This window comes from Apteryx rowi, unplaced genomic scaffold, assembly GCF_003343035.1.
Source record: "Apteryx rowi isolate R43461 unplaced genomic scaffold, aptRow1 scaffold_241, whole genome shotgun sequence".
In the NCBI taxonomy this organism is placed as follows: domain Eukaryota; kingdom Metazoa; phylum Chordata; class Aves; order Apterygiformes; family Apterygidae; genus Apteryx; species Apteryx rowi.
In genome coordinates, this window is record NW_020448764.1 from 1,050,680 (window position 1) to 1,074,192 (window position 23,513).

The window sequence follows — 23,513 nt, forward strand, 5'->3', positions numbered from 1 at the left end:
GACTCCCTCGCCCTGTGTTTTCAGATCATCCCTCACTTTTGGTCATTGACTTAGCTAATGAGTTCAAGAAACATTGTGATGTTGCTCTTCAACCCATCTTTCAAAGCTACAATAGCTTTCTACTTGGATCTTTTTCAATAACTGTCATCTTTACCTATTTACTCATCAACATTTGCTGTCTATGGAGCTCTTCTCAAAGTGGGTCTTGTGCATCCCTGTTATTTGTCATTCCCTGCATTACTGTGACTCACTGATAGTCAGAAATAAATTGTTTCCAAAGAAATAAGCTTACTGGAATGCTGGAAAGGCATTTGTTTTCTGGCTGACAGAAATATATATTAAGTTAGTAGTATGATTTATAATAACCCTTAAATTAGTCAATATCCACTAACAAAAACAGCGTGTTAATAAATGCCAGCCAAAATAAATGTCTCTGATCTCCACAATAACATCACCAGATTAGCTCACTCAAACTTTCCTTCTGTCATTACCCTGAATAGACAGACATTTTTTGACTCTGTCCTAAAGGCCAGCCCAAGAGAGCCTTGTCAGACCAACAGAGGACCCCTTTCCTGGGAATGCCCCTTCTCAGTGCCCCAGCTTTGAATTGCAGAGGGGCAAGTTCTTCATGTTAGCAGAGACCTCAGGAGATGTCTAAGGAAACAGGCAGTGCCGATTTCCAAAACACCTATGACTCTGAATGTCAAAGTCAGCACCTGGAAATGTGCTGAGAGTCAAGTCAAGTAAAAGAGTAGGTCTAATCCCTCAGAAGAGTAACGTGTTTGGAAAGGGTTTATGAAACCTCCCCTGAAGCATCTAAAACATTCTCAGGAGTTGTCCCAAGTACAGTGAAGTGTAGCAATCTAAAACATGCAAAAACTAGCACTCCTTCACTCCTGTTTTCTGATGAGTGGAGGATGGGTATCTCAAATCCAGGAAACACATTATTCATGGGACTTTTTCCCATTTCAACTTCTAAATTTGAGGCTTCTGGGATTGTTCTTGCCCTGAGCACAACTCTCTTTAGGTACGAGATTCTGTTTCTCTCTTGSGTGCTTGCAGTTTTGCGCTTGGGTGCTTGCAAGACCATAGTGAACTGAGGCAGAGTGCCAGTGAGTAGAGCAATTGAAAAACCCTTAACATTTTTGTGTGTGTGTGCATTAGCCTAACAGCAACAATACCCTATTCTCTCATGTCTTTTCATACTTTTGGGTGATAAGATGTAGTAAAAATTTCTTCAGCGTTCTGACAGAGAGAGAGCATTTCAGATATAATTGACTATGTGATTGGGAGTACTGGTTTCTGTTGGCTCACTTAGCCATCCTCTCCCAAGAAATGCCATTGCTAGTTCACATTATTGTTTAATTTGGCTCTGTGCTGAAAGATAATATGAGGAGTGACTACTCTGATGGCTGTGGGATCTGCTCACTGCTGTTTCATATCCTATCATGTCTGGGTGAGTAGCTGCTGCATATGCCCTCCTTTGCTCCCATAAGCTGTGCGTCATTATCCAAGTATCAGTTCTGGGAAAAGGGATGGAATACTTTCAGATTCACTGGAAGACTGGTCAGAAAACAAGAATTCTGTTTTAAAAGAAGGTGTGGATGGGGGTTTGACATATGTTTCTAACACGAAAAGATATCAAGATCTTTCAAAATGTATGTGAAGAAAAGCAAAAAAATGGCTTGATGGTGTTAACCTTCTTCCTTCAAATCAGTGCCAGGACTGGAGACTGGATGTTGGACATTTGTGGTACTAGCTGTAGCCATTCGGACATTTCAGTCGTGCTCATCTTTTACCTATCAGAGTTTTCTGCCAAAGGTTTAGCTGCACCCAGTAGGTGGCCAGAAAGCCTTGCTTTGATAAATCGGTATCTTCTGATGAAAAAGAYATTTAAGCAGGAAGCTTCCAACATATTCTGATTCACTGTCAGTAAGCTAATGGTTTATGATGGATAGGAAGGTGGTCCATCCAATACATGTGTAGATGAATTTCTCCATGAGCAGATTTGTCCATGTCCATGGAAAAGTTGGGGTTAGCTAGGACTGTGGTAGCCGCTTTCTCCACAAAAGTGGCATGCATGACCTAACTGACTATGTGTTTGCAAGCAACAAAACATGGAAGCAGTGAACAGCAGGACGAACGCCTTCCCATCTTTGATTGTGTGATGCTTTGCAGATGGAATATGGGATGAGGCTGTCCTCCTTCCCATAGTTTTTCCACCTTTGCTTGGAGGGGAAAGGACAGCAAAGAGAAGAGAACCCATAGCAATAACTATCCAAAAGAGCTGATTCTTGGTCCTGGCTCAGCATGGGAGGAGAAGGCTATAGGCCATTGGTGCTCTCATATCTTCTGAAACTAGAAGAAAAAAAAAAAAACATTTCTCCAAGACAGACTGACTCCACAGAAGAAAACCTTCATATAGAAGGAAGCTTTGTTCACCCCTTGTTACCTTCACTGATCCAAATTCCAGTCTCAGCCTCTCTTACCATTTTACTGAATGAAATTTGGAAAACATGCGCAGGAAGGTCAGTTACAAAGCATAAAATTTGTGTAGAGTCTAACTAAAAAAAGTGTGGGCAGATATATGGCACAATGACATTTGTTATTGGAAAAAAAGAGCTGAAGGACAATAAAATCTAGACCTAGCTATATACAGAGCCAGCTGAGAAAAAATGGAGACCAAAGAAAATTTAGGAAAAAAACAACTTTTTCTATTTCTGCATCTGGGAAAAACACTCCTATTTTGAAATTGATTTATGGCTATCTGAATAGTGTTAAAATTAATGTGAAACAAATTTATCCCAAAGACAGACAAATTATTCTTGGTGCGTGAGCTAAAATTTTATCTCAAACTCTGAGCTCTGATTACAGTTTGTCACTATAAAAGAAAAAAAAATCTCTTCATTTGTAAATGAACAAATTTTATATGAAGCTATTGAGAGATTGTAAATGTGGAGAAAGCCACGACATTTCCCTGGATTCCTGGGTTACAACAACTTTTGAATACTAGGGCTTAGGAACCACAGTCCACCCCATTAAAAGTGACTCATGAATGCTTTGAATCGAGTTTTAAAAGCATTCATTTCCTCTTTCAATTATGAATGTTGTTCTATGATCATCATCATGAGACATCAAATAACCAGAGGAAATAGTTCAGCTCACAGCTGTCACACTACACCTCAGGTTTCACAATGGCTGTTAGACTGTTAGTACCAGTTTGTACAATTTTTCACTTTCCAAACTGCTCAGGACAATTGCTTCCTTAGAAGAAAAGACCATTCCCATTGTTAATTCATTATCTAACAATTTAGTCCTCTCCTCTGCTTCTGGTTCATTATAAGTGAATACATACTTGAACTATTATCCGTTTGGATTATTATCCAAAAGTGCAATTCCTCAATTTGGGCTAGGGGGTGTWAGCCTCATTTTGATGACTGACTTATTGAATCAAGAGAATAGCTGTTGTCTGACTGATGACAAACTTGCAGTATGATCCTGTCAGGAAGAAAAATAATTTCCCTGTTTTTAATCCATATAAATCTTTGTTGTAAGTCCCTAGCCAGTTGTAGGATTGACTATATTAGAAGTCAGGCTCAGGTTGCACACTGAAAGCAAACCTTTACTAATCCAGCAGCTTCCAGCTTCAAGGTGCACAGGCAATAGTGATTTTGCTGGAGCAAGCTGTGCCTCAGCCACAATGGATGTCCCTGGAGATCCACAGACCCCACCGTGCTGGCAGGGGCTGAGGAGGATGGTGCTCCGGTTGCCAATGAAGCTGGCTATGGGGACGGTGTAGCTGAGCCCTGTCGTGTTCCAGGCCATGTTGTATCTCCTGCAGCAACTAGAGAAACCTTCATTTCCTTAATGCCATTTATAAACAGACTTTGGCTCTCATATGGGATAGTTTTGGCCTTCAGTTTTTATTTTGTTTTGTATATGATACACTTGAAATACCAGAGGTGGGCTCTTAGGTTACAGCCATTTCAGCTGGTCAGTGCACCTTGTAAGGTAGGCAAAAATTCCTTTGTCCGTGATTTTCCAGTTAACAGAGGCCATAAATATTATGAAAGCAATGTTCTCCTCTCCCCTGTATATGTATGACTGAAGATCTTTACATTCAAAATTGCACTGAATATAGATGACACTTTGTATGCTGCTTTGATGGCATACAAGAAGACAACACAAAGAAGACACAACAGGACAGGATTTTTTGGGGTAATTAGTAGCTAAAGAATAGTGTTGTGTCCCAAATAGGAAGAAGGATACAGGCAAGCCATGGCAGTATGAACTGGCTCTTCTGAGTCAGAGATGCCCAGACCAAACTGCTGTGGTTCAYGCACGGCTGCCACTCACCCATGGAGCTGGGAGATCACTGTGGGGTCTGTGAGCAGCCCTGGAAGTGAACACAGGGCCTCATGCTGCCTCTCCCTGATCTGTGCTCCTGCCCTGCACCATGGGGAGACAGCAGACAGCATCTGTCACTGAACTACACCCTGCTCTCAGGACTACTTCACAGTTATTTCATGTCTGTTTATTAGACAATGCTAATGTATAAATGCATGTGTAAACAATGAAGAAATCTTCAGTCTCTTTTACATAGTGAAATGACTTATGTGTGTGCCCATACTGTGGTTACACAAGATCCTTTCATATTGTTCCCCATTTGCCTCCCAACTTATATCTCCCCTGCAAAAAATTAGCTTGGGTCAATTGATATAAGTAATGATGGAGAACTGGAAGAGATTCAGTATAGTGTAGCTCAGCATCAAAAATGTGGATTTGAACAAAAACATCTATGGGCAAAGAATTTGGCTTTTAAAGAATGTTTCTGCCTGCAAATCTTCTGAAGACAAGTCTTATTATTCCATTTTCTTAACCAAATTGAAACAACTTTGTAGCTAGTTTAATGCTTCTGAAGGGACTCCCCGAGCATGTTGGTGTCACTGAGTCAACTTGTCCCTGAGGAGCACTCAGTGACCTCTGAGTTTTATGAAGCAGAAAACTAAATGATGAACTTTGGAGGAAAGCAGAGGTGATAGGTAATGTGATATTTTAAAGCGCTATTAATGACAAGTCCTATTGTATTACAATGACTGTCTACCTAGAAATTTTGATGGACCAGAAATGGGACTGCTATTTTGCAATGAACATCTTTTACAACAAAGAAAAAACCAGACCTTTATGCATTTAAAACTAAACTGCCTACCTATCTCTCTTCATGTCTGTTTTATATCAGAAACAGAATATGGGCGACTCTCAGGGTTAGAGTGGAAAGACCTCACTGCACTAACAGTCTTTAAACCTTATATCCACTCTGCACACATACTAGTGCACTGCAGATACTTGGTGCACTTGTTCTCAGCTAAAGCCTGTGTTAGCCAAACCAAGTTGCATGTAACAATAGGGGCATAAACCTTCCAGGTAATGCACTTTACTTCTTTTCCTGCTTCTGCCCCAGCGTAGTCTCAAGAAAAATGATATACAGTTATTCTGTTCATATCCCAGTTATGCTGGCAGAAGGTTGTATCTCAGCTTCTAAGGCAGCTTGATGTTCCTTTTCTTGGAAACCCTCCAGCATCACTTAGATATTCTCTTGTATGGCCAGTAGCAAAATATTGTAGTACAGAGGTATGAGGGAGCAAACACTGAGTAGCTTCAGACATTGCATGACATCCAGAGGTTTTTGTTATTGACATCTTCTCTGTCCTAAAATACCATGACAAGAATCCCTCCTGTGTACAGCAACAGTCATCTTAGGGGAACTAGGAATTTTCCCAAAGTGGACTTTGTGTTAACTTCCTTGTATTCTTGTTCCTCAGCAACCACTTTTGCAAGGAGCTTCTGAAAGAATGGTCCTTTGGTCTGGCTCTGTTTCSTGGTGTAGGACACGGCTCGGCCTGGTAGCCTCCAGAAAAGGGTCACTGTACTTCTGATAGAAGAACCATATTGCCCTACAGTGACAAGCTAATGAAAAAAAGTGTCAGTTGTGACATATCTACTGTGCATAATCAGTAATCTCTTCAGTTTATAGTAGTAAAGGCTCATCCTGCGTACTTTAAAACATGTCAGCGTTCTAACAGCTGTTATGCGCTCYTGTAGTCTGAATCCTCCTGAGTTTAAATGTGTTCTTGCAAGGCTGGGTGACCTGTGAAAGAAGTGAAGCCTTAAATGCTGCTCTAAAAAATTACAGATTAAGATACAGTACAGATCTAATCCATTAATAAGAATAATACCTAATAACAATTATAATATATAACTCTTTGCTGTCAAACAATAGCCCTGACATCCAAAGATCTGAAGGCATCTTCTAGTGAGATTGCTCTTGAAGACAGAGAACTGAGACAGAGCAATGTAAGACTAACTCTTCAGAGATATTAGTTTTCAGGTCTTTGAGGGCTTACACTAAAGCGATTTACTTGAGGTGCCTTAGATGGAAATTTCCATTGAGATCTCCTAAGGTGTTCTCTGACCAGCTGTCTTGCATGAATAACTGTTACTGCACTGAATTCCTTCTAGTGAGTAATTCTTTCATCCATGTCATTTAGTAATGATTTCGGTTAGGTGCTTTTGCGTATGTATAGACCTTATAGACCTGTGGGTATAACAGCAGCTAGGTGTTAAGAGAGAGCTTTGGGCATGACACCACCTGTCAGAACCACATGCTACCTGAAGAGGAATGTACTGTGTTCATAGAAATGCAATAGGGAAACACTGGAAACCTCAAAACACATAGTGAGTTATACTTCCGCTGGGATTTGCTGCCTGCACATTTAGGGTGCAGGTACATGAAACAGGATAAGCCAGTCCAGCTTCTCGGTGTGAAGGTCCCATTCCCCATCCCCTTTGCTGAGGCCATTTCTGGCACTCATTGGTCCCACACTCCGTGTTTTGAGTCAACTCACTAAGCAGGCAGAAGCTGAACCTAGCAAATATCTAGGTAGTTTTATCCTGCAGTAATAGGTTGTACAGGCTCAGTGCAGGGCCACAGGAAGAGCAGAATCAACACAAGGGAAGGGACAGGACCACAGGCTGGAAGCTGCTGGGAGTTGGAAGCTGGAAAGGAGAGAGAAGCAGCAGGATATCTTCCCTGTGCTGATGGGGAGTCTGGCTGTCTTGTGTAACTGCAGCTTTTGGCAGGGATTCATCCTGGCTAATTTCAGCCGTGTAATAGCTGAGCATCTAGCTAGAGTTTTTTGTCCAGGCCTGCTCAGCAGTCAATAGAGAAGGATAAGTGTCTCCAGATATATGCAGATATATAGCAGGATTCTATAATGGTGATTAAAAGCAGATATGTGCAATCGTGGGGTGGGGATAGGGTATTGACTCTGGGTTTATTGCAAACATGTTTATTGAAGATGRCGATACAGTGTAGTCATAGCAAACGAATCTTACTGCACATTTTTTATTGCCTGAGTCTCAGTTTCCTACCTCTCCAAYGGYTTCTTGTCAGAGGTTCTCTTAACTCCCAGCAAGTAACCTTGAGAGGCGTCCCAACTCAAGGGGAGATTCACTGCCGTGCAGCCCACTGCCATGCAGGAGAGCTCAACGGGCTCTAGGCTGCAGCACTATTTATGGGCATGGAGTTTGACTTATGGTCATACAATATTTGGTGTGGAGATATACCTTTYTTTGTTGTTCTTATGCCATGTTGGGGAAAAGATACCTTTTTGCTTATCTCATGCCTGTTTCTGGCCTCACCAGTTGCAACCACTATCACCTAGTTCCTCCTGGTCAGCACTGGGCGCTGTCAGTTATTTGTGGTCAGCTGGGGCCCGAGATAAGGGGTGGGATAGTTGTGCTCTGCCAACAGTGTGCCCAGATCTGTTACTAGCAGTTGGAGCACCCAGTAGTACACATTTAATCTGGATTAGGTGTTGACACTTAAGGACATTTCTGACAAATTAACTAGGGTGTAAAAAGTTGAGCTCATGGCGGGGCTATGCTGTTATGCCAACTGTGGGTGGGCAAGCAACACATGATCTGGTTCAAATTCTGCTGAAAGAAAGGTGCCTGTCAAAAAATGCTTAAGCAAATTTGAACAGCCAAAATGAGTCTGGAGTGCATCAGCACTTTGTGTCATGGGATCAGAGCTTTCTAGGTCCAGCACTGAGAGCTGGGTAGCTAAGAGCTAAGAGCTGACTATAGAGGGAGCCTACACACCTTGTTTTTAGCCTGCTTAAGTTAGTTGAAAGAACACATGTTTGAACATGGTTTTTATTTACACCACAAGAACGTATTTTATAGCAGGGAAACAAAATTTATCTTATGGTTGGCTTACACATGACTAATACATTTTTCTTAGATGATAATCACACTATACTTGGCAAAAGCCCTCTAGTTTGGGGTTATTTGCTTCTAGATCCAGAATTTGCAGCTTGAGTTCATTTTCTCATTAAACATTAATTACCACTTAGTATTGTGCAACCTAGGAGTAGCTCCCTCGATGTCAAAGACGGCTCAGTACACAGTCCTCGCTCTTTGGCTTCTGCCTTGGCACAGACTGCGATGTGTTCCTAGAGTTTGCTCTCTGAGCGTGTCCTTTCCACAGTCACTGGGCAGCACGGCTTTTGAGAGGGGCAGGAGCCCCGCTGAGCCCTTGTGCCCCCCAGCTTGGTGTTCACCTGCTGCCGTGCTCTGCGCAAGGGGGCTGCTTGGGCTGGGGGCTGGGGAGGGGGATGATCCCGCTCCTGGGGGGTGGAAGTGAAGAGGCCCTGGGGGGTGCTGGGGKGAGCGAGGAGCCCCGGAATGGTGCCATGGCCACTTGGCTCGCTGCTAACCTGTGCCACGGTTCCCTGTGTCCTGCTCCTTTGCTCTGTCTCACCAAGGAGATGTCAAGATCACCCAGCAGTGCACCTGGGGTTTGCACAGCCACTCTTATCACGGAGGGTGGTGACAGCAAATTACCAAGGGGAGCAAAGGCGTTCAGACAGTGCTGTTATTACTGCTGCACAGCCTGGAGGGTGTTCTAGGCACTTCAGGGAAAACACACGGGTTATGTTAACATCTGTCAGAGCTTTTTCTCCAGCCCAGGTCTGCCCACCCATCCACACGGTTCACAAAACTCTTTGCAGAGCTGTCTGGAGGGGGTGAATATGTCCAGCCTCTGAGCTGAGGCCGGACCTAGATATATAGGGCCTTCCCAGCCCTGGGGTGGTACAGCACAGGCCATGAACAGTTATTCTTGTATTTCAGCCCAGCCAGCAGTCCCATCCAGCAATGTGACTGGGGAGCACACAGGTCACAGTGCTTCAGCTTGCTTGTGAACAGTCATTTATGAACAGGCCCCATCCCCAAAGGACTTGCAGTCTAAGTCCTAGGTTTGATGTTTCTTTCCATAGGTGAACTGCTGATACCTGCTCTAAGGGCAGCAGGACCTGACATAAGACAAGCGGTTCAAGCAGTACAAGTAGTTACAAAACTAGATCCTGCCTGAGGGACTTGATAAACAAGGGAGGATGGAGTGAGCCTGGGGATGGAAGCTATAGTATAACATATGTTTTTGCTGGCAGCGAAGGTAGCTTGCGCCAGCTGTGCTATCAAAGACAGCCTACTGGGTAGTTGCACCCTTAGTTATACAACAAGGAATGAGATTGTACTTATTCCACAGTTTTTAGTCCAGGCATAGTTACTCCTGGGTAGTTTAAACATATTGATTCCTTCTCTCCTACGGTTATATGCTCCTTTTGACCAGGCAGCCCTGCAGGACTGAGAGTTGTTTAGTGCCTCAAATAAGAGAGTCGAGGCTGGTTAAGCAGGTTTCAGGTGAAGAGCAGCTCAAAGGAAGCATGTGAATTTGAAAAGGAGGAAAAAAACAGGAGAAAGCAAGCAGCAGCAGCAGTGGAGCAATTGGGTTTGCTGACAGGAAAGTCAAAAAAACACTGTCATTTCTACAAGGTCTTAGAACCAGCCCCATTCAGCAAGTCTTTTAAATGCATACTTAATTGCAAGCATTTAATTTTGCTGTAAGGTCTTGGGGAGTGAATGCTTAATTAATTCCTTGACTGTGCATATTAATCATGTACTTACATGCTCTGCTCAGCCAGGGTATCGTGGCTGCATGGTGGGATGTCAGGAGTGGAGTCCCCCCAGGCACCTCACCCCTAACACAAGGCGGGGCAAAAGGGGTAGTGGGGGGCAAGCCCATGCTGTCTGTGGGGGTCTGGCTGGGGAATGCCCTACCGCACGGTAGTGGTGCTCCACTCCCCCGGCTGCTGCCACAGCAGGCTGGGACAAGGGGAAGGTGACAAGGCAGCAGCACATCCCACCAGAAGCTCTGCCCTCAGCCCTATTCCCAATGGCAAGGGGCAGAAATTGCTGCTTTCTGGAGCTCTTCCCTGGCCCCGACCTTTCTCTTCCTCCACCTCTTCGCACCTATCCCACAGGGTCCTACTGGGAGGGTGAGAAAGGGCTATTTCTCTGAGGGATAGGTGGCTGTGTGGAGGGGAAGGTGAGTCTGTGACTCACCAGGCAAGACTGCACTGGGGCAAAATGTCCTGATCCCAGGAAGATGGTAAGGAACAGGAGGGCATGTGCAGAGTCTGCTGTTGTCCTTCAAGACTCACTGATGCTTCTCAGAGATCCCCAAACCGACCTCTCTGCCCTGCCTCAACCTCCGTTGAGACCCCACTGACCCCACCTGCACTTCTTGTCCTTGGCGTGATACCGCTGAAATCCTATTAGATCCCTGAGGCAGCAAAATACACTGTTACCTAGTGTTCTGGGTTGTCTCAAGACAACCTTTATCAGATAAGATGTGATGTAACTTTATGAGACCTGATTTTTTGTATTTATGACAATCCTGCTCCTTGGGTATCACAGTGCAATTGTTAATATTGCTAGAATGAATGCAGGCTAATGAAAGAGAAAAGTTTACAGAATTCCCCACCTACGTCATACCAGAAGACTTCAACTTAAATGTCATTATGTGGATTATTCTTATATTTCCTGCAAGATCATCAGTTAAAGCACCATTTTAGCACTTCTGTAAAAAGAGAACACACACCCATCTAATCTGATGTTGTTATAAATCACAAATTTCTTTTCACATGGCAGAATGCAATTAGCCTAGAATCAAATGCACAGCACTTATTACAAAAAGAACAGTGAAGCAGTTAAAATTGGCCTAGAAAAATGGTAGTGGGAGAGCAATCGGTGTAACAGATTTAGTAGAAGACATTTTGTCTCTGAATTTGAATATAACTTTTCTGGATGCAACAGGAATTCAAACATATTCTCCTAGCTTGAATCTTTGGGCAAGTAAGTATCACAGCTCTCAGTGTTTGTTTACAAACACGATTGTTATTAGCACAAATATTATTATATTTGTTCTTCTAAAAAGTCTCTCTGCACAGGACAGGATGAAGCTAGTGCATCTGTTCAAATTGCCTGTAAACTCAGCTCTCTTGTAGCTGAGAATAGGCATGCTTGTCTGGCTAAGGACTCTGAAGCTTTCCTGTGCTCAAGTCTGCCACCTCCGACACTGTAAAGGTGCAACCAGATGATAAAGGATGGAGCATCCAACACTACCTGTTGTGTAGGTGCTCTTAAATCTTMTCTTCTGGAGAAACTGAGAGCCCCATGGTCTTTAATTTCATTTCCATATCTTAACCTGTGCTGTAAATTTTTGTTTTTTGATATCTTGTAATTTGGTTTCATGGACATTTGGGCACCTGCCTGCACCTCTGAGAGGTAATAAAACATGCTGATGCCACAACTGCAAACAGAATGAGGTAATGGAGATGCAAGGGCCTACAGGGGTAAAGAAAGCTGCCATGGAACAGTAGTAAAAGGGATAAATAACTTAACTCTGAACAGGTCATAGAAGCCTAACTTTTGTGGATGAACGGATGGGCTTTTAACTTTTAAGCACTGGTAAATCAGGGCTGGATGCTACAGATCCATGGTGAATGGAGGCAGCCCTGCCTCATTTTATCCCTGGGACTTCTGCATTTTCAGTAGGACTAACTAGACCAAAGGGGCTGGTCAGAGACTAAGGTCCAGATCCAAGGGCAAGGAAACTCGCTAGCAGACAGCACTGAAGCCAAACACATACTGTGTGGAATAAGACTTGGGAAACAGGGACCTGTGTTTTCTGATTGAGCCATGCTGCCCAGCAGGCTTAGGTGCTCACTTGCCCACTGTAATAGGTGCCTTTACAACTGCCTTTAGCATAAGGAAAGAAGCAATCGGTGGATACTGCCAGTGGGAGAAGTGATGAGACAGTGATGGTCACCATTAGGCATACTGTTTGGGGCAGTTCAGGGTGGGAAGTTGCCTGAGCACTCGAGTAGGAACATACTGTCACTATTGAACATCTGTAGGGCTGGTCGCCTCTTTGAACTAGCAGCTTTTGAAGCACATGAGCTTTTGAAGTGAAATACCCATAGGAAAGTCTAGGTGTTTTATATCTGAAAAAAACAGTAGGCGAAATGAAATCATTTGGACTTTGCACTTTATGCTGATGAGCCATAAATCCAGAGCAGGGACACTGTAGGGCTGGAGCCAGGCCTGCTCTCAAGTGAAGAGTAACTGGGTAACTGAAGCCAGGGGAGCTCCCCTGTGGAAGAACAGTCCACAGTGGACTGAAACTAAGGCACCAAGTCAAATATGTTAATTAAGTGACTGTGGGAGCTTAGCTTCTAAGTCAAATAAAGATAAAAACAAGGACAAAGTGCAGGAACCATTCACAAAAGAAGCCACAAATTCAAGTATGGAAACAGTAGTGGGTCACTCTGAGTGTGTGTGTGTACGTGGGAACGGTGTGTGGTAAGGTGGATCATGTGTTACTGAGCAGTTGACGAACAGACAGTTGCCCCATAACCTGCTTGGCCAGTTGTCGTAGTGGTGGCAACATCAAGACCCTTTGAACCCACTGTGGTTTCCTGAGACTGGAGCTGCAGAGCTGGTGGCACAGATAACATTATAGCGCACTGGGTATTCTATAGTGAAGTATTTTGGACTGAGTGACCCCATAAAATGTATGTCTTGATTCTCCTATTGAGCAAGCCATTCACTCAATGCAAGAGGATCCCAATGACTTCTGAATTATTGGGCTGCTCCCATGGGGATTAAATACAAGAATAAATGGACTATGACTGTACCAGAAAATTCTGAGCCTAAACCATCATTAAATATATCTCCATAAGTGCCTGAGAGTGGAAGTGGGTGGGGGGGGGCAGTGAGTCATACCAATGGAGAACATCAAGGTGGCTGACCATTCATGGTCATATTTGTGATAAAACATGTATTACTACATGATTTGTCAGCCCAGGCTGTTGCTACCTCACACCAATGTTAATATTTAACTGCATTTCCCACGGTTACAGCAGAAGACGTGGTAATCTCATTTTTTTCACATGGTTTCAGGATATGTCTCTGCTGCGACCTGCAGCAGAATTAAGCATAACTGTCCCACAGCCATTAACACCAGTGCTGGTACCCAGGCCACACAGCACACACAGCTGACCTGAATCATGTGGGGTAAACACATTTCTGTTGAATTAGTGCACATGACATAGGGTATATGCCAACTTTATGTTTTTACATTGGTTTCAATGCCAGCCACAGGATGACAACTGATATCCAAGTCAGCAGACAGTGAGGTACCTCAGCCAGCATAAATACTGCCAGAAGGTCTCTTCAATACTTTCTGGACAAACCATAATCAGCTGAGCAAATTTATGCCAGCTCAGCATTTTGCATCAGTTTTTGATCCAGTACTATGAGCCTCCGTGTCTGCCATTGCTACTAGTAGGGCATAGATATTCCCATTCATCAGACACATCTGGTATCTGGGCTATGCCTCACCATAATAAAAATACTACTTTTTGAAACCATAGCTTCTCTTCTTTCAACCTCTTCATCTGGGTCACAACTTTTGTTTAATTTTTGTGCATTTTTGTATTTTGAACCTACAAGCTTTGTTAGAACTGATTTTTTTTTAATGCAGTTTCTTTAATTTTACCATAAAGGCTGCATTTTAAGCTTAATTTCATGAGAAACATTGTTTTCTTGAACTCCACAGGCACAAGGGGAATAGCAGATAGCAAAACATCTGGGAAGGATGATATCAAGTGGGGAAAAAACATCTGCTGTGATGATTTTGGACAGGGTAGATCCAGCTGGATATGTAAATCTCACCAGAGACTCCTTTCCATGCTTCTGTCCGAGCGGACATACTCCACAGCGGTTCACATGCAGGTGTTCTGTCCAGCTAAGCAATACTGGGGACAGACCATAAATTTGCGCCCAATTTGAAACAAATTTGGCTATTACAAAGCAGAGGAAAAATACATTCCAGAACTGCAAACTCTGATCTTATCAAGAACATCATGTAACATTTGTGTGTGTTCCCAGATAATTACAGGTGGCAACTGTTAAGAGAAAAACGTTGGAGTCAGGTGACAGCACACAAGAACTTTGAACTTCTATCTGCAGTATGATTATGTTGTGGTTTCCAGACACAGTGAACTCTTGGATTTGTTGTTTCCTATTGCAACATTATGGGAAAAATAATCTTAAAGGTTCAAAACAACAGCCTCTAGATCTGCCATATAAAACTGCCACACAGTAAGTGAGAAGCTGAATAATATCTGAAAAGGCTGTACATGACTGAAAGGTTTCAGAAATGTCAAAGAAATGAGCCAAGGTTTTCTAAGCTGGCACCAGGAGTAATCAGTGTCCTAAATGATTACAGTGAGCAGCCAGCCACAGAACCTGATTGCTTGTCCCTCTCCTCAGATGGTACCAGATAGCTGCTATGACTGAGGTGGGCAGCACACATTACCTAGTGTCCTGGAAATGGCCCAAGTGACATGGACTGAATGAGAGAGCTTGGGAAAATCATGTCCCTGAGGATGTCTGAGGTTGTGACAGTATTAGTCCTGCACTAAGAGCTGACAATGCTGACTTGCAGCATTTATAACCTCTACCTGGAAGCGACAGCCACTGGATGAGCAGTAGCTCTTGTTCACATTCCCTCAACCTCTTTTGCTGAGGCAGCCCCTGTGCAGACTCAGCCCTTCACAACTTGCTGTGGGCTCAGAAGAGTGTGATGTGATGAAGGTTTTGTGGTTAAAAAGATGCGACTTTGTGCCTGCTGCCTTCATGCCAGCTTGGCTGATGTGTTTGTGCTTAGCCTCCTGCAGGTCTTTTCAACAGTTCCTCCTTGTCCTCTTTCTGCTCCTTGTTCCTGGGGTCACGGTGCCCACGTGTTGTGYCTCCATTCAAGCTCAGGGCCTTGTATTTCTGCTCCTTCTGCAAACACTCCCCATAATTGAGGTTTTCTGGCCACTGACCTTTGCCTCTGGCCTTGTCTTGCATCAGGCCTCCACATACAAATCTTCAACTCCAGCACCTCTTGGGTGTTTTGTCAAGATGGCAGTCTCACACCATCAGCAACATTGGTCCCTGAGCCTGCTGCACCCATGATCCTGTCACATCCACCTGATGTGGATCACTGCTGGGCCACATCCTGGGGCTCTGATGAGCCCCACACTGCATGCCTTCAGAGCTGAGTTTGCCTCTGAACCGTCCTTGTATCCCTCCCAACCCATAGCTTGTCTCTGTCCTGCCCCTAGAGCAGGGCAGCCTTCCTTAGCCTCACATCCTCTATCTCTGCACTCCTCCTTACATCCCCTTTTCTCCTCTCCCTATGCACATACCCTGGTATGGATAACTGTGGCAGAGATGCACTGCAGAAATTTTTTTAAAACCAAAAGATAGGTGCACACACACACACACACACACACACACAGAGTGTTAGTTTACTCCTTTCAGAAAATGAGTGACAAAAGGAAGCTAGGCTGTTCCCTGTTCACTTCCACCAGATAAACGCTAGCTGCACGTCTGGCCCCAGCTAGTGTCATGGATTATACTCTGAACTGCAGCTCCTGACAGTAAGATGCCTCTCCTGGATACTTTCTGGGATAGCAGGATTCCCTGCTGCACCTCTGGTGTCTTTTTTTTCCTGCTCAAGACATCAGCTTCTTCCAAGAAGGCACCACCTGCAGCGATAGTGGCTGGATAGACTCTGTGGACACTTCTGACTTCAGTGAAGAGACACTTTTGCTCCTGCAGGGTCATGGATCAGTGCCATGACATCAAGTGTCAATGCTGCCTGCAGAGCTGAAGGATGCACCATCCACTGCCTCTTCTCCTGCCCCAGGGACCCATCCTTCTTTCTAGCCTTTCAGCCAGGGTCTAACCCATGCCATCCCTCTGCCAGGAGCCTTCAGAGGCAGTCTGCTGTCTCCAAAAACCTCATTCAGCTCTTCTTCCACCCCATCCCTCTCTCTCCCCCTCCTCCCAGAAGCAGGGCCTAAGCAATACAAAATGCAGCTGGCCGGCCCAGACAGGGTGGGAAGAGACTAGAGATGACAGGCCTTAAATTGCCTCCAGGGAACAGCTTTTCTATCCAGCTGACGGGGATCACTTGCATATGCTTGCTGAAGTAATGCCATGTTCCTGCAGCTGAAGTCAGATGGGCGGCATGCCCCAAATGCCCAAAGGATGGCTTATCTACAGCTGCAAAGCCTAGGAGGAGGCTGAAGCTGCAGTGGCAGAGAGAAAGGCCCCCAGGACACCAGCATGAGCAGTACTGGCATGGAGGGAGCACTCTGTGGCTGCTGTAGCTCCGGGGTAGCTGGCACAGCAGTGCCTTGGCTCAGGCTCCCTCAGAGCCTACCCTGGGAGGCGGAAGTAATGCCAAACGCAGTACCAGGCATGACAAGTCGTCCGCAGTGGCCACCACTTCCTCCCCTGCCCCTCGCACCTGACCTGTCCCTCCTTTTTCCCCATCCACCTCCATCCGTGCATCTCCTCAAGGCTCAGCAGAGTCGTGGGGCCACCAGCGGAGCTGCATGCTCCTCAGCAGTGCTCCCCCTGGGACCTGGCCCTGCACCGTCTCTGTCAGCTGATCCCTTCCCTTGCCTTTCCCTCTGTACCTGCTTTGCACATCTTTATATTTGCCCAGTGAAACCCAGTGGTTTCACTTTGTTTCAAATAGACTTCTTCTCCACAAGCTGCTCTTTTTGCTTTCTGCAAAGCATTTGACAGCCAAACCTCCCTGCATAGCCTGGCACCAGAAGAAGCTGAGGAAAGCTGGTGCATGTGAATGGAGATCATCAGCCACACCGCACCAGAGCGAACCAGCAGCAGGTGGGCACCCCAGTCACCACCAGCTGATCATCCCTCAGCTTGCAGCTGGAGAGAAAGATGCAAAACTCTGCAGAGGCTGAAAATCACAGGCAGGGTAGAGAAATCATTTTTAAGCCACTGCATGTTTTCCCTCCTGCAGCTTTCTTCCCTTCTGAGGTCCAGGGGCAATGAGCCGCCCCTCTGGGCTGTCCTCTGCCTTGCGAGCTCCCCTACATGCCTGTGCGTTGGCTCTCCTTGCTCTGCCAGCTTGATTGTCTGGCCTGATCGTGAAGAACACCTGTGGGTGGGGACAGGCTGGGGACAGCAGGTGGCCGAGCAGTGGGGTGGGATGGCCTGGGCTCAGCTAGGCTGGAGCTGTGGCATGCAGAGGCATCTCCCCTCTCTGCAGGCCAGGCAGCGGTGGGGGAAAGGTGCGTGGATGGTGGGCAGYGGGGTGGTGGCAGGGGTCCCCACAGCCACATGGGGGCCTGCCCCAGCAGCCTGCCCTGGTGGCAGGATTCGCAGGGAGCACATCAGCAGACTGGGAGGTGCTGCTGTTCCCAGGGGCTCCCCAGTTGGCATTAGTCCTTCATGAGCACCAGGAAACACACCAGGTCCTTCACTAGAAACTGGTGGGGTGGAAACAGCGGGTAATTGCCTGCTCCAGGCTGCAGCCATCAAGCACTGAGCTGGGCTGGCAGGTACCAGGGACCTGCTCCATCTTGTGATTTGCTCTCCCTCATATACCATTTTCCTCCCCTTTTTCCCCTCCCAAGTTCTTTCCCTTTACCTTCCTCATCCCCTCCTGGCCAGACTGCTCCATTTACTCTTAACCAACTGCCTCTGGTTTTGCTRTTTTTATGCTGTTATTTGGTATCTGTGGTATGATTGTCCCAGTAATTTCCACCTTGGTCAGCAGTTCCTTAAAGCTACTACCCCTCTTTCATCATACACTTAATGTTTCTCTTTTCTGCCATTTCTCATGTTGTACAGATTGGGGTTGGCCTTTTGTCTACATACCTCAGTGGAGCAGCCAAGCCGCGACAGCGTGGAGGCAAGCGTGGGTTCGTCTACCTCAGTTAGTATTAACATATCCACTGTATACTGCAGTGTGTGCAGGAGGCCAAATGACTAGTGAACAAAACTAGCTTGAGGCCACTTAACTGCACCACAGCAACAAACGGCAGACAGGAATAATTTTGTTATTTGCCACCATTGTGCTTTTTTTGCCTTGTGCTCATCATAATGATGAGCATTTTTCGCCCTGTTTTGGAGCCACCTTAGCTAATTTCCTCCCCAGAACCACATTTCTCAGTGCCTTGTAGCAGTCAGAGGACTAAAGAGATTTTTAGGTGCGTAGAAGGAGAAATAAAAAAAAAAGAAAGGGAAATGACTGCATTGGCRTCCTCACCTGGTATTGCTCACACTGCTTCTAGGGCACAGTGACCAGTTGGGCTGTCCTTTAAGACTGCTGTGGCAATGATGGAGACAGCATAAAGTATAAATATGATCCAGGGGCTGAAAAACAAGCTTTATGTAATGAAAGTGAAGGAGTTCAGGCTACTCAATTTATGAAATAAAAGGCTGAAACTTGACTCAGTCACTGTGAAATYGTATGGGAAAGATATCAGACAGTGGAAGGAATCCAGGCTTTCTGACAAAGGTTTAAAAAAACATGGCTGAAGTCAGACAAATTCAGACTTTGTTTCCCAGCAGTGAGAGAAGTGGCTTAGCACAGGTATGGTCAGCTGCTGTTGCTTGGAGTTTTAAGGGAAAAGGAAACATGCTTCTTAAAAATATGCTTTAAACCCTTCCTGGGAAAAATTCTACAGTCTGTCTACACAAAAGGTTGGACAGGGCCTGAGTCAATGAATCTCTAAATAATCTTGGCACAGTACAAGCTAACAGGAATCACAGCTGTGACTGTGGTTGCAACATCCTGGACTTCCTTACGTAGGTCACAAGGCTAACATTTCCCCCTGGACTGATAGCCCTATGGACTAGGAGAGTAACAGGAGGAGGAATTTCTCATATTGTACAGAGTGTTTTGCAAGTTTAGTGATTTATCCAGGAGAAGACTGGGCTTGCCTGAAGGGGCCATCCTCAGTGAAGGGAAAATTAAAGCGGAGCAGGGTAAAATGAGAATACAGCATGATGTGGTGGGAAAAACAAGGGACAGACTTCCCTGAATATAAAAATGCCAGCAAAGGATTAGCTGGGAAGATTACAGACTTTCAGAATATAAACAAGCGGTTTTCTTGTTAAAAGCTGGCATATTGTTTAACCAGTGCCACCTTCTRTGCAAAAGCTGTTACCGGGAAAAAAGGTGATGAAGTATTCTAGATGCTTTAGAATAAATTGCCATTTTAACCTTAGAGCCAAAAGGAAGGAAGAGAGAGAGATTCTTTTTCCCATGCTAGTTGCGCTGGGGCTGCTTCTAACCTCCCCTATCTGGTACAAAATTGTCAGCCCTCTTTTTGGAAAAGTATTGTGAAGAGAACCTAGGTTGGTGAAGAAGACTAAGCCCTAGCCAAGCTGTGAAAAGGGCTCAGGTGGGTGATGGTCAGGGACTAGGCAGCACTGGGTGGTGTGACAGACAGCCTTCCCCTGGGCAAAGAGGCACAAAAAGCTCTGATGTGCCACCCCACTTTCCCTGCTGTGCCAGACAGGGCAAGCTGTCTTGGACTGAACACCACTCCCCTGTCCCATGTGGGAAGTGTGGCGAGGCCGCAGTGGTGCTGAAGAGGGGGAGAACTTGAGGCCAGCACTTGTGCCTGCTCCCTGTGCGGGAACATAAATAGCACCTCAGCTCCTCTGGCCCAGGCACAGTTGGGTATCGTATGCACTGCTGGAGGGGGGTGTTATCTGAGGGGTCAGGATGCTGCCAGCCGCAGGGCTGATGCTTATATGGAAATGATATGGTAGTGCTGCTGTTTTATTTTATTAAACAAGCCCAAAGTAAATGCCTTTTGCTTTTCTTCAGCTATCATTTTGCTAAAAATACCATGTGAACTAATCTTCCAAATAACCTTTTAATAACAATCATCTTTGGATTACTCTCCTAAGTCTGAGTTTCATGGAGCTGGCAGTTAGTCCAGTAACTGCATATTCACTGAAACTGCTCCATTCCCCATCTCCTCATCTCTGTGCAGAGCTGCAAATAGGTGGAATTTGAAGTACCAATATTCCACTACGACCGGCCACCGTGGGGTTGGAGCAGACCTGTGGTCCCATTGCTTGTTGGCCCCGTTATCATTACAGTAGCCCCAGCTCCTGGCTACCACACGCCTATATAAGGCTGAGTCAAGGCTTGTACAGCTCCTACCAAGACTGGCTGCCGAGGGAAGCAACATCATGGTAGAAAGAATGATGCCTTCCAGTTCCTGGTGTGCTGTGTTTTCCACCAGCTGCCAAACTTTGCATTGTGGTGAAAGTGCCAGGGAGCCACCAGGTTCACCTCTCCGAGTTTCCTGTCAGTGTGCTCCCCTTGCACTGGGTTCTTTGTCAAGGTATGCATTTGACCTGTGGATCCTGAAGACTGAAAACTCTGCCTAGAAATACAACAATCATCTAGTTCATTGCCTCTGCCACCTGTACCATTTCGTCTGGTCCAGTTTCCCAAGATGCAGGTGTTAGACTTTCCATCCAGTCAGTGCAGGATTGTTTCACAGAATAATGGATACAAATGATGCAGCATTTTCAGAAATGCTCAGCTTGAGTTGGTCTTTGCTCCAGCTCATCTACTTGCTCAGATCTCAGAATCATGTAAACAATTGCTTTTCTGCCTTGATTTTCTAACATTTGCTAAATCATTCGTGCTTTGTGTCTCTACACTGGATATTTATGTCTTTGTATTTTTTTTTTAAATACACTCAGGCACATTTTCCAGGAGGTAGAAAATATAACAAATCCTGTGTAATAAATGCACTGATATTCAAAAGCAGAAGAGCATTAAAACAACTGAAAGTGCTGAGCTTTCTGAGAAATACCCTGTGGAAGGTCCAGCCTGCCCATTCTGAGCGGTGTGTTAGGTGCTGGATCATAAAAAGCTAGAATGTATGCCTATGGCCTGATGGAAGTTATCTCATCCCTTTTCCTATTAATAAAGCATGCTAATCAAGCAAGGGATGAAAGTTGAGCTGTAAAGAATTCCTTTAGATTGGTATTGTGCAGTTAGGACAAAGGACACAATGTTATAGCAGAGATAAACTACAAAAACAGAGTCAGCTATAAATAGATTGTTACCACTAAGAGCTTCCAAAAAAAAAAACTACACAGAGATTAGAGAAAGGCATTGAAGAATGACTAGTTCCCATCCATCCTTACAAGATGATTTGAACTTTTGCTGATGCATTTAGAATGCCCTGGATCTCTACTGCTGCTCTGAAGTTACCCTGCTCCAGCAGTCTTCTGTATTTTCTGCAGAGATGTATCTTTGTGCATTTTCAGTGGTGGTAAATTTTTTTTTTTATTATCTTGGAAAGCCAGAAACAGAAATTTGCTGAAACTAAATAAGTTTTCACATAAATATGACATGTATATTAGTTCTCTCATGTGGAATTAGATCAGCTAGATAATCAGGCTCATGGGCTTTTTTGAACCTGAATTGTCTTCTGTACTGAGTCATGCTTCTTCTACCTGAAGTTGTCCATAGGATGGGCAATGATGATCCAGGAGACTCACCCTATTACCTTGTTATGATATGTATGAAAGTCCTAATTTTTTTGTTACATTGACCAGCTTAGTGATCTTCAAACATCCTAGATATCTCAGAAATAGAAATTATGTAATAGAAAGTCCATAGAGAAGGCTTGTTGGGAATATTACATAAAACAACAAACTGAGAAATGGTATGGAATTATATAAAAAAGAGATAATTTTAGAAACTCTGCAAGTTTTTTTTTTTTTTTTTTTTAATGAATGTTCCACTTCAGAAATAACTGAGGACTCAAGCAGCTAGTGAGTGGCACTCCCAGAACCGTTCAGTACACTACCACCTTCATTGATATGGTTTAAATGGTTCTCCTTTATTCTCATAAAATTGGGCTGGAAACTTTCACACATAGCCTTTTTCATAGTATTTTGAAATGTTTGCTTCCAACTTGATGGAAACTGAGTCACAGGGGAGGGATATGCAACAGTGAAAAATCACAAACAAAAATTATTTGCATTTCACCTGTCTTTTCAGGCAGGACTTGGGGTAGGTGCAGGTGAGAGAAAGCAAGCTTGTGATTCACAGTTGTCTGATAAGGTGCTGGAACATTTTTGTTTAATCAGACCTTTGCAACCATCTCTGGTTGTCAACAGGAAATACTGCTGTTCATTTCATTGTGTAAAATACCCTTCGGTGAAACTGCGGTCTTATCTCATGAGCAAAACGCTCATTTACTCTAATTCATTAGCAAGGGTCCTGATAAATGAACTCTGGGATTATGGCGTATTTATCTGAACAGGAAGGCAGAGTCTTGTACAGCCTCTCCACTGGTTTCCAAAGAGACCAGGTGAAGAGGAAAAGGATGAGGGAAGCCATGTATTGACTCTAAAAATGTGTGTGTAGGAACACATTTTCCTCTGGCTGCCCTTCCTTCAGCTGGCCATGGAGAAGCTCATGAGCCCTTTTGGTTCCCCTTCCTGTCTCAGATACTGAACTGAAATCCTGGCAAACAGGTGGTTCTCAGAGATGCTTGAATAGCCACAAGTTTACACTGTTTTCCATGAATAGGATTAAAATCAGTGGGGAGCAGACACACACTACCCACTGGTGCCCAAATGTGCGGTGCCTGATCTTCTCTAAAAGGCAAAGAACAACAACAGCGTGCAGCCACCACCTTACTGCATCGTACTGAGTTTGGGTAAGAAAACRCACTGCCGAAAGGGTCCTGTTTGCCTAGTGGCAGAGGACACTTCCCACTCAGAAAGAGCCCATGCAAGGACACCTGCAAGCTGCGCAACGGCGTGCGCCACGGGAGAAGCCCTCACTGCTGGCTGTGGTGGGAGCAGGCAGCACCAAAGTCACAGGGGCAGTGGGCACCTAAACCCTGTGGCCCTCACACCCTGCACACAGGGTGAGCCATGAGTTCAGGGGAAAAACTAAGGGAGTGAGAATGAGCACTGGCCGTGGGGTAGAAGATGGCTTCTCCCCTGCTGTAAGCTTTTTACCTGCACATCCTCTAATTGACTCTTCTATGCTCTAATATGGGTTCTAATATGGGCTGTCTCAGGTGTGGTTTCTACTGGTCTGCTTTTTTTCTGTCATTCCTTGTGTGCCTCTTTGCTCCTGTTTTGCTTTTCTCTTCACTCTCTGCTTTCTTCTGGATTTTCCCTTTTCTCACAGAATCACAGAATCACAGAATCGCTGAGGTTGGAAGGGACCT

The 23,513-nt window shown here is 44.9% G+C and overlaps 1 protein-coding gene and 1 long non-coding RNA gene across 8 annotated transcripts in view; one reads left to right on the forward strand and one right to left on the reverse strand.

Moving 5' to 3' along the window:
• Positions 1-23,513, forward strand: part of SLC22A3 (solute carrier family 22 member 3) — a 68,923-nt gene that overhangs the window by 2,177 nt on the left and 43,233 nt on the right. For 4 of the 7 annotated variants that reach the window (XM_026066446.1, XM_026066447.1, XM_026066445.1 and 1 more), the window contains exon 3: positions 18,133-18,203. The exons of the other annotated variants lie outside the window; for them this stretch is intronic. In XM_026066446.1, the coding sequence (XP_025922231.1) occupies positions 18,133-18,203 (71 nt within the window). The remainder of the gene's footprint in view (positions 1-18,132; positions 18,204-23,513) is intronic. 7 annotated transcript variants of the gene reach the window in all.
• On the reverse strand, positions 3,905-10,138 carry LOC112966401. The gene is made up of 2 exons (XR_003253592.1): positions 10,030-10,138; positions 3,905-6,148 (listed from the first exon to the last, which is right to left on the reverse strand). It is a non-coding gene; the product is annotated as an uncharacterized LOC112966401 (long non-coding RNA).